Below are 12,357 nucleotides of genomic sequence, written 5' to 3' on the forward strand. Positions count from 1 at the left end.
TTGGAATTCAAAGAAATGTGGGTGAGCAGGTCACTATCCAGACAAAGTTCTCCCCCTTGCATTACACACATAGCCATAGTAGTAAAATATATTATGATATTGTTAGACTCAAAATTACTTTGAAGTGCTGTCTTCACATGTACAAGAGGTTAATCCCCATTCCTTTAGTGCCTTTCCTAGATTATTTTTTGTGATTTCAGTCCATAAATAACATATTAATTATATCTGCCATCATCCCATATGATCTACACATCATAAAAAGGTGTAGTAGTAGTAGTAATATTATATTGCGTAAAATCTCACCTGATATAATTCTGCTGTCATCCCTTACGATCTTCGTATCATTAAAGGTGTTATAGTATTATTATATTGCGTAAAATCTCACCTAACGTAATATCTAGTGGTAATATATCACTCCATATAAAGACCTAACAGTGTGGGTGAGATCAGTGACATAGTTTTACAGGGATTGAAACCAGATTATCCAGTTTTACGACTTCATAAGGGAGATAATTTACATTACTCTATATATTTGATTTTATTTTGTAGGCGGTTAAGTTTACGTCCAACTCAGGAAGAGTTAGAACAAAAAAATATTCTCCACAGTAAGTGTATTATAATTAGGTGTTCTTTAATTAAATTAGTTAATCTTTTATAATTATGTTTTTTTAAGTAAATTATCTTATATTAACAGAAGTATCTTATATCTGGTGCTATATGATTTGATTTTAAATAAAAAATCTTGATAATATTGTTGTGGTAGTTTAATGAGGGTAATTAATTGTTTATTATTGTATTTTAGCTCAGTCAACAGAAGAAAGAATAATGACTAAAGAAGAAAAGAAAAGATTCTTAATTAGGAAGGTTGGTTTAGTTTATATAGTTTCAGCTTCCATATTTTACACAAAAGATCAAACAATTTATAGTAAATTATCTCTTTATAGTAATTGATGCACAGAGATGGGAATAGAAAGTGAAATAGCTTTGCTAATTGTCTTTATTTATATATTGTGTTAATTTTAGTTAAGTTTCCGACCAAGTGTAGAGGAATTAAAAGAGAAAAAGATTATTAAATTCAATGATTATATAGAAATGACAGATGCTCATGAATATGATAGGAGAGCTGATAAACCATGGACAAGATTAACTCCAAAAGATAAGGTAGGCTTCCATTGAATAATCTTAATTCGATGAAGATGTTTTGTTATCCAAAGGGGCAGTATATAGTGCTCACACAACGACTTAAATGATCACACTTGTATAGTTTTTCATGACATTATTTGATGTCTATTAAACTAATGGAATATAATCATATAAAATATTCAACTAATATTCCAAAATAAATGTACAGATATAAAAAAAATATTTGATGTCTATTAAACTAATGGAATATAATCATATAAAATATTCAACTAATATTCCAAAATAAATGTACAGATATAAAAAAAATATGTTGATTTGAAAGGGTCACAATTTCTGGAAATCAGAAATTGTATGAAAAGGATTACATGTACTTGAATAGTAATATCATTGTTTGATGTGACCACTAGGTAACATATTTGCATGATTTAAGATTATGTGTTTAGTCAGACCAACCATGGTCCAGTTTCCCAAAGCGCATATAAGCCTTGAACGTACATAAATGAAACTCTATTTAACGTAAGTGCTTCATGAAACGGGGTTGGATGCCGAATGGTTAGCATGTGCACGCTGTATCATAAGGTCTGCCATTGAGTCAACTGCCGTGGTTTCGATTCCCCGGTTGTACGTGGCAAGGAGAAGGGTCGCCTGTCCAATCTCGTGGGTTTTCTCCGGGTCCTCCGGTTTCCTCCCACCGCTAAAGACCCCTACGTGCAAACGAATTGTTGAAATAAAATTAGACCATGTGCTAGTCCCGAAATGACCTAGTTTATGTCGAGTGGATGCTAAACCCCATTTCTCTCTCTCTCGCTTCATGAAATGTGCTCCTAGTTTCAATGTATGAATAATAGAATGCTACTCTTATATCGAACATCTCATACCACTTCCCATTTAATTGGACGTTCGCATAGTTAATAATTGCTTTTGTACTTTTATAAATACAACCACAAACCTTTGTTATTTCAATTCTAATTCTAGTTTTGATAAATTGTCAAATTACATTTTATTAAATTATTATGTTTTTTGTTAAAATTTCAGGCTGTAATTAGAAAAGAATTAAATGAATTTAAAAGTAAAGAAATGGACGTTCATGATGATAGTAGACATTTAACAAGGTAGGTTGTACAATATTGAACATGTTTACTTGACTGCAGTAAAAAGAAAACTGTATTTGTAACTAGAATGCCCTTCACATGATTGGAGAATCTGTCCAACAATTTCTTTCCACACTATACTTTGTCTATAGTAATATAGTAACATGAAATGAAATGAAATGGTGTTTAAAGGGACAATAACACTCTTGCTGGGTTGACAGCTCCAGAAAATAAAAAATACCCTTATTCTAAGTACTAGATGTGTTAGTGTCCTACCTGTTGTGTAAATTATGCATTAAATCCTATTTTACTTGTCCAGAGGGTTCAAAAATATTTTTAAATCCAAGTAACATTTGAGAAGCTTTACGTCAGGCTTTTCAAATCATTTAGTTGAATTTTTTCCAATTTTTTAAATTAGGTGTTTTAAGATGGAATTTGTATCATCAATTAATTGAAATATTGTAAAATAGTACAATTTGTTGACCAGAATAAAGATTGGGACATATTATTCAGTTACAACAAGAGTGGTATTGAGCCTTTAACACCCTAAATTTCTGCATCAACCGGGATAAGAAATATGATCATAATCCATGCAGTGTGCTATGAGAGAAATTTTGTCTGAACAGCAGTGTTTCACCTACTCCTTTAGCAAATTTCAATTGCCAAGGGTTCTTTTATATGCATGTCAATGTCTACAATATACCTTGGTTTTTCCTCCTATCCAAACTACTAGGCACTGTTCCTTGTCAATGTTTCTGTCCTGCACAGCTGATACTTGAAAATCCTGAGCAACTTTCTCTGTCAACATCAAGATCGCACCATGGACCTCCTAGTTGGTGAGACCTTCTCACTGAACACTGTGACCCTAGTTACCAACATGTTCACTGTACACATCTAATCTGAGTGGTGGAAAGATTCTTGAGTATAGCCATGACCACAGTAAAAGACTAAAATATTGCATTTTTTCAAGCCTAGTCTCACTTGTTAAAAGGACTGTACATCATCCGACGTGTCCAATCTTGTGAGTCCGTACATAAATCTGGTAACCCACGCTATTAGTTTTTTGGTATCAACCCAGTTTTACCGTTTAAAGGGTATTATAATACAGTAGGTTTATTGTTGGTTGATGTTAAACCTCATACCACATATAAATTTTGTAATAAAAAGATGTTATTTACAATGCTTTTTTATATACTTTCAGATTTCATCGTCCCTGAATACAGTTTTTAGTAATGGGAGATAACTCTGCCAACAGTCCAACTGGTACTACTAAATCTAAAGATCAGTGACTCTGATCTAACCCCCTTTATCTTACGATTCTCAAGTTAACTAGGAGAGTGGTTAAAGAAGAGAAATTGTAACAAACCTGTGGAATACAGTTTGGACACAATAATGGTCCGTATTTCTAACTGGACGGTATCAGTGCTCAAAGCTTCTATACTGAAGGATTCAAACTGCTGTCTATCTGGGGTCTTTTTCGAATAGAACGCTCAATATTAATCTATTATTTCTCAAGCCCTAGACACTATAATGTCCTCAGAAATATAATTTTAAACAATATATTTTAATTCTTTAAAAAAAAGTACACACAATATGGGGGGTTTTCACACAAAATTGGGTTTTTACACGCTTTGCATTTTATTTTAAAAACATAGTTACATAGATGTGAAGGACTGTGACTGTGTATGGCAGTTAATAGAGATTAAGAAAGTTAATTAATTATTTTGTTATGAGGTGTTTTAATTAACACATTATGATAATTAATGTAGTTAGTTGTTCTAGTTCCATATATTTACAAGTTTTATCCTAGGGCTGGTCCCTCTAAATTATAGTATTTAAACAAAATAAGGTGATAGAAATACATGCATTCAAATATCCCGAACTTAGCCATAAGTAATGTATATATTTAATCTTCTAACTGGTAATATCAGTTCCTATTCAAACATAAACAACTTGAGAATAACTGTAATTCGGAAGACATATAATAGAATTTGGAAAAATAGCATGGTCGGGCAAAATGTTCTCTTAAAATAAACTTGATGAGTTTATAGGATACATTTTGAAAAATCTAGTCTGAATTACACGTCTTCAAGATATTATTCAAAGATTTCATTTAGCCAGTAACTGAAAGATCAAAATAATAATTAAAAAATCTTATTACAAGTTATTTGAACAAAACTACATTTAGCCTATTATGTAACCCTCCTCTTTGTCTTATTTGTATATAGATTCCAATACATCTTCATATTTTCTTAAAAAAAATATCTCAATTAATGCCATTAAAACAAATTCTTTTAAATATAGCCATAAGTGACTAAAATAAATAGAAAGATTTGGTGTTCATCTGTTTTCTTTATGAACAAATATTTTTCAAATATTTTTTAAAGCATACTAACATTTGACCAATATATTCGATTTTGTTAGTTCTTTCTTATTTGTGTCTTTGAGTGTCCAATAAAACTGGCATAAAAATCAGTTAATATAGTGCTTTGTTTATTATATTCTATTTGCCAGTATAATTATATGTGTAAATTTATTTGTCTGTTTGACTTTCTTAATGAGAATGAAACTTAGTTTATCAATGTGCATATATTTAGAAATTTCCCTCTGTTTCAGATGTCAGATATTTTGGTTTCGTGTTTTGTGATTTGATCAATCTTCGTGTTTTCATGCTGAATGTCACTGAACTTGGTTTTACCATAAAATTGAAGCGTAATCTAGTTCTGGGAGATATTTACCAAACTGATCAATTCGTATATATTTTTTATATATTGTTTCAGTGGCATTTAGTAATGGAACTGTAAGTACACAGGTCACAATTTTAGAAAATCCAATTGCTGTTTATTACTGATAAAGCCTAGAGAATCTTAATAAAAACATCACTCAGCAGTAAACGTAATAGTATTTTCCTTAAAATTGTGATTGGTGTAGCATTTCTATGTAGGCTTTGTATTCAAGTAGAAAGACGTACTAAGATTTTGAGGATTTCTATGAATGCATTTAAAATTAATTAGTGACTAGTTGGCTTCCTATGTCCTGTCAAATAAACTTTCTTTTGTTTTAAACTAGTGATTTATTATTATTATTATTATATAAATTGTGTTCATATTTTGTTGTATAGTTGGACATTGTAAAATATTCTGTTAAAATAATAGAGTAAAATTGTGTATAAAAGTATAGATTATAGATAGAGAATTATTTTTATCTCGCAATATCTTTGTTAAAAAAAATAATTACCATAGAGTTATTCTAGAATATTATACACAGTCTTCTCTAGTCTATTCAAAAGTTATTTATGGCCAAATTTGTGGACCATGAACTGGTCTCCAAGCGCCACTCATGTTGTTGTCCTTGTAGACGATACTTTTTGATAAAAGCCTATGGATCCATCAATTCAAATACGACTGACATGAAACTTGGAATATATCATCCTTTGACAACTGTGCATCCATTTTTGAAATGACATCACAATTCCAAGATGGCGGCAATCATGGCATGCTCGGTTGCTGGTCCATATAATACGCACTTACTTATTAAAACATCTATTTGAAATTTTTAAAAAGTGACAAGTTCTTGTTTCCAGATTAGGGAATTCAATGTTATACATTCTGAAATATATCTTAAAATCTCTGAAAATGTTTTGAGTTGATGGGTCATTGAATTGTTATTTTCTGAAATTACTCTATGGTAATGGTTATTATGCATACATCATGGATATGGACTGGTTATGGAATATTGAATCAATGACTTAATTCATCAGTGTAAATCAAAGGGACTATATTTGATAAATATTGGATCTCAAGTCTAGATATATAATAAGGCTAATTGCATAGACTTGTAGATAAATATTTATCTTAATAAAGTACTACCCTGTGTCTATGGTTCTAATATGTAAGATGTATATATAATATACTATGATATAAGACATGAAACATTGTTTCAATAGGGCTGTGTTAATATTCTTCATTTGTATAAAAGGTTTTCTTTATAGGCAAGGTTCTAGGTTTATTCAAAAGATGTCTTTATAGGCTAGGTTCTAAATATATTCAACAGGCTTCTTTAATTTCTTCCTTATTTACACCCTAAACTAAGTGCTATTAAAAATTGAAGATTAACAAAATGTAAGCCAAAATTAAACATAGATCCCTCATTCTTATTATACAAATTAATTTAGAACCCAGAAATGCATGTTATAAATGGAAGATACATCTTCAGCGCTATTCACCATTTTAAGGGTTTTTTGTCTATAAAAAGCAACCATTTTATATTAGAGAAACTGTATACCCCGTTATAAGATGCCTACATATTTTTTAACCCCGATCTTCTATAAATAAATGTTGCTTAAATCAGATGTATACAGATTATATAAGGTGCCATTTTAAATATCTTTATTTAATATTCTTTATTGTTATTCATTTTATAATGTCATATTTGTTTGAATTTGTAATGTATCTTAACATAATTCATTTAGAAATCAGACTCTTGGAAAATGACACTTTGTCGATTATGCTTAGGTTTTATGGGAAATCATAGTAAATTAATAATAGCTATATTCATTAAGAAATCAGACTCTTGGAAAATGACACTTCGTCTATTATGTGTAGGGAAATAATGGTAAATTAATAATAGCTATATACATTAACAAATCAGACTCTTGGAAAATGACACTTCGTCCATTATGTGTAGGGAAATAATGGTAAATTAATAATAGCTATATACATTAACAAATCAGACTCTTGGAAAATGGTAAACTAACAGTTATCTTAAGTTGTTTAATGTATCTTGAAATTATTCATTCAAAAATCAGAATCCTTGAAAATGGTAAATTTACAATAATCTAAAATTGTTTAATGTATTACTAATCATTTATTAGAAAACAAACTCTTGGAAAATGGTAACTTTACGATTGTTGTAAAAGGGGTTATTTTATTATTAGAAAATACTTATAATATACTTACACAATTGTCAACTTATTGTTTTCTTTTTGTCAAAAAATTCTTAACCGACAATAGACCATTTTCAGAGGGAAATTAAGCAATAATTAAGTTATACGATACTGTTGCCAATGGGAACACTGCCTTGTGATATTTTATCCAAAATTTGTGTTAGCAGGTTAAAAGGAAAAATACAAGTTTGTTGTTAGATGAAAGGAAACTTGAATTTATCCTCATCAACGATGTATATTTATATTAACAATCAAATAGATATATATTTATTCCTACCTATGTGCATTTTAATAAGCATAACTTTATATTCATTATACAAATGGAATGGGATACAATATGGCAGCTTAATTTTTTTTCGCCCCTGAACAATTAAAAATATTTTGTATTTCAATAGGATATGGGAATATTTCTGTGGATGGAGCTTTGGTGTAAACACAAAAAAAAACAAAAAAAAACGGTGGCTCGAATTCATTCAGTTATTCCATTAATATTAAAAATTGTTACAGATAATTTTATCAATTAATCTAGAAATAGTCTGATTAAGTGTGTTTCATACAATCAATTATTTTGAGGTTACCGGTACAATTTAAAAACAGTTTTAATTAAATAGTTTGTTATTTCTCTCTCCTCTTGAAATGTTCCATATAAAATTATTTCATTTGTATGATAATAACATATGTATGATTGACATCCATGATGTACCCAAATTTGCAAATTTCATTTTTAATTTTGTATATATATTTTTGTAAGTAGAGAAACTTGTATATCTATCTGCCTCTACTATTTGAATCTAGGGGTTTTGTAGAAATGTATGTATGGCTGTAAAATTTCTATCTCATTTTGTGCTGATTGTCTTTGTTTGTTTATTAAGAAGAGTAAAAAAAAAAACAACCCATGATTGTTATAAATATAAATCTCTCGTATATACAAGAGAGTCTCCACTAGTAAACTAAGGCATTGTACATACTCATTGACATGCAAAGTGCTGTGCCTGTTTTTTATGGTGGAAATAAATTACATTTTAACACTCAGAAAAAAAAAGTTTTTATTTTATGGCCCTGGAATGTATTTGTATATGAACTATCCATATTTTCAAAGTGAAGGATATTAGTGTGCCATGTTTTGGTATAAGATACGAAAAAAACAGGTTTTAAATATTCAATCACTATAATGTTTACGATTGAATGGTGATCAGAGAGTTCTGTAGCTCCCAATTCAACAATTCAGTGCAATTTTTAATTACTTGCAGATTAACATACTGTCAGTCATATGAAATTTAAGATAGACATTTAGCATATAGATGTATTAGAATAAAATAGCACTCTATACAAATTCCAAACACATCAGATTTATGACGGGGAATTATTGAGGAATGACCATTAGTAAAACCGATTCCTAAGATAAGGAACTGTATGAACTCCATCCTTTTGCATTTTAAATTTTTCATTATGATTCACAGAGCCAGATTAAGATTTTGTAGGCACCAAGTATTATAAGGCCCCCAGTCTAGGAAATTTTTAAACACTGGCCAAAAAGTTTTGACTATGTTCCCTACAGGATATTAATTGAATTGCCCTTTTTTAAACAGATTATTTCGAATACTTATATTAATTCAATAATTTATCACAATCTTTGGAGTCCTTGCAGCTGACAAAGTCCCCTAGGTTGCAGCCCCTAAAATTGTGTCTTTATCCAGCCTCAGGGTTACGGTCCTTGGCTAGCACCAAATACTCGGAAAATTTGGGCACACAATTTTACTTTGTAAAAGTTGTATAAAAAAAATATTGTGTTCTTGAATGTGTCTAATTTAACAGCGAATTTATTATTATTATGTAACATACTAAGAACCCAACTACATTTTTTGGGCACCAACCACCACCGCCCCCCCAGTCAAAAATTTCCCTGTACGCCTATGTTGGCTAGCGAAGATGGCCCCAGGTATGATGAATGATTTATGATGGTTTGGAAATACATGTAGTAATATTTAAGTAATTACATATTTGAAAATCATTTATCATGCATCTCAACTATAATTGGACTTTTAATATTTTAGTATGGTAGGGGATAAATTTAGAGTGGCGGATCAAACCAAAATAAGCTTGCACCAGATAATAACACATCGACCGGTAGCCTGTAGAAACCGATATTGTAAACAAACCCTTGTCTACACGTCAACAACTATATGATGTTTTGTCTGGTGGTTGATCAATGATTGATTGCGTCTTATTGATTTTAGTAGCTGCACTATAACCCGTGTCGTATAATGATAGAATGGTTTATGACAGATGGACTAGATGATACATGAAACTAACATCTTTGTCCTTGTAGCTGTCCTTAACCACAGTAACAGGTGCACGCGTTATTCTAGTTCTCTTTGATCTCTAACAAATCAAATAATTTCCTTAATTCTCAGTGGTGGAAAATTAAGCGTCCCCAAATTTGAACGCTAATTGAAACCTATAACAGAAATCGTCTACCGAAATAGATTGTAGATCGTGGTCTATTAGTTGTGGATTTCCATAAAGAAACAAAAAGATGTATTTCATATTTTCCAGATATAAAATTGACTAAAACTAATGCATGTATTTGACAAATGTAAAAAGTCTGTTGAAACATTCAAAAAAATTCCCGAAAAGTCATAGACAAAACACCTTATGATCAGTGGGGGTCACAAGCCACGGTAGCCCAGTTCGATCCTGGTGCTTGGCAATGAAATGAAATGAAATGAAATGGGGTTTAACGTCCTACTGTTCTGCTCCTAACCTGGGCTAATGAAGACGGGCATACGCCATACAGTGTGCTATGAGGGAAATTTTGCCCGGGCAGCGGCACTACGGCCTACTCTTATATCGAATTCCAACTGCCAAGGGATCTTTTACGTGCACGCCAATGTGTACACGGGACCTCGGTTTTTCGTCCCATCCGAACGACTAGACAGCTTTCCTTGTCAGCCCCTCCATCCTGCATCACTGACAAGGGAGAACCACGCCGGAAAATCTGGATGAACTTTCTCGGCCAATGCAGGGATCGAACACCCGACCTCCAGGCTAGCGAGCTAGCGTCTTACCCACTTAGCCACGTGATCCCCTGGTGCTTGGCAAGGAGCAGTGTCTATGTCTAGTCTATCGGGTGGGACGAAAAACCAAGACCCCATGTACACGTCGTGTATTTTATGCAAATCAACCCCATGACCGGTACGGTACACCCCTGCTTATATTTATATTCTACCAACAGTTATTAAATCAAAGTGAATGTCAAAATATTCAGAATAGGTTGGGGGACAAAAAATCATGGAGGTGCAATGGCAGAAACGTTCTCCCTTAGATTGCACGCATGGTCATCATAAATAATAGAGAAAAAATTCATTGAAGAAATAAAATGTAAATCGTAAACTCAGACATGATTCAAATTGATTAAATTTGTTTTCGTAGATTTAACATTTTCTGGTCGATGTCACAGCTGCATGGATATACCTATATCAATTTGCATTTTCGACGTATACAACCAGATATTAAAACAGTAAAATCAATTCCATATATCAAACAAAGGGGTTTATTTTCAGAGGAAAATGTTGTTTATAATATGTATTACTAAAACATGTACTCCTAAAATTACATTCAACAAGACAAAAATTGAATACATGCACGTGCACATCAGCAAAACAAAATTCTCTGAAAAATGTCTTTATTGTCTGTCTATTTTAAGCATTGTCTGGTGTAATCTGGCACGATTGGTATATTATGCATATAAAATTGCTGCCGGGCTTCACCATTATTTCGAAATTGATTTTGATCAAATTTTTATGAAGATTTGAAGTGAAATGTAAATTTACAGACGAAAAACAAGGCTTGTCATATTGTAAAGTATGCTAATAACTTATTTATATCTTAAAATATCTGCCAACATTAGCGTCATTTGTGGTAGCCATAGTTAGTTAACCATGCAGAAATAAATCATCTTTAGTCTTGGTTGTGCCCCCTAGTAGGTACATGTGTTATATTTAAAGTACGACTCATTATTAGAATCATGCCAGATGATGCCTATAGTACCGTTATAAATTAGTAATAATGACGTTACCTGTCGTTAAATCAGGTGTCATAGATGAAACCACGTAATCGATTAATCTAGATGATCAATGACATTGATCATAGATAATCATGTCCCAGGTGAGAATGGAGATGAATTTATTAAGCTATGGCTTGTTTTCAGATCCACAATATCAGTGTTGTAAATAATCATGATATAATAGAAATAAAATATTGTTTAAACCAAATGAGAATAGAAAACACGGCTGTTACTCTATCTTTTTCTTACATTATCTTATAAACGTCATTTTATTCTTTATTTTCCAGTGCAATTTATTTTCAATATTCGATATTACATTCGATATTCCACGTGAAGGATTATTCGATTTCAATTACATTAAAATATATGTATCCACCAAGTTCTTTATTCGTAAACGTATTTTCCCTAATTTTGTTTGCGTGTACATGTATTTCAATTGTTCAAATATGTTTTTATTGGTTTTAAATTAAACAGAAAACCTGTTTCTGTTGTATATGTTTTACTAATTTTCTACAGGACATAGTTTATGTACATGGTTAATTATTTATTTAGTTTAATATTGCCCGGGGTTATTTTATTTCAACGTAAGTACACAAGAACAAACGAATAACGGGGGCGTATTGACTTACTTGAATGCACGTGGCACGCGCAAGCCATCTGGTTTGTCGCAGGTTATAATTGACAGCTGTGGTCAGTGACCAAATTTGAAGGCGAGTCAGTTGATCTCACTCCCGATGACCAAATTGGATACCGATTTCAGTAGCCCTAATTATGATAATCAGGGCACGCTTTGACATAGACAAAAGAGAATTGACGAGTTATACCCCATTTCCCTAGAACAAAGCCTCTGTCACAACGCCGTGAAACAACACCAACTGCTAAAAACAATTATTAACTGTTATACAAAATTTCTACACTTTTATTTCTCTTTGATGTTTTTATTCATAAGTTTACATCTGCCAGGTATTAACAGTGATTAATTATATAAATGTAATTAAAATGAAATTACCCATATCAAATCTTGTTATTCAAAATATATTTATTTTAATGATAAAAAAATAAATGATCATTTCTTCGATTTATTGTCGATGTTATAAAACGAAAATCTTGTA

The 12,357-nt window shown here is 31.4% G+C and overlaps 1 protein-coding gene across 5 annotated transcripts in view; it reads left to right on the forward strand.

The window, feature by feature from the left end:
* LOC126818786 (phosphatase and actin regulator 4B) overlaps positions 1–8,221 on the forward strand; it is a 62,869-nt gene extending 54,648 nt beyond the window's left edge. For all 5 annotated transcript variants that reach the window (XM_050546351.2, XM_050546353.1, XM_050546352.2 and 2 more), the window contains 5 exons: positions 550–605; positions 803–864; positions 1,024–1,161; positions 2,179–2,255; positions 3,436–8,221. In XM_050546351.2, the coding sequence (XP_050402308.1) occupies positions 550–605; positions 803–864; positions 1,024–1,161; positions 2,179–2,255; positions 3,436–3,451 (349 nt within the window). In that variant the 3' untranslated portion in view covers positions 3,452–8,221. The remainder of the gene's footprint in view (positions 1–549; positions 606–802; positions 865–1,023; positions 1,162–2,178; positions 2,256–3,435) is intronic.
* Positions 8,222–12,357: the final 4,136 nt, after the last annotated feature.

Source organism: Patella vulgata, chromosome 4 (genome assembly GCF_932274485.2).
Source record: "Patella vulgata chromosome 4, xgPatVulg1.2, whole genome shotgun sequence".
NCBI classification, from domain to species: Eukaryota; Metazoa; Mollusca; class Gastropoda; family Patellidae; genus Patella; species Patella vulgata.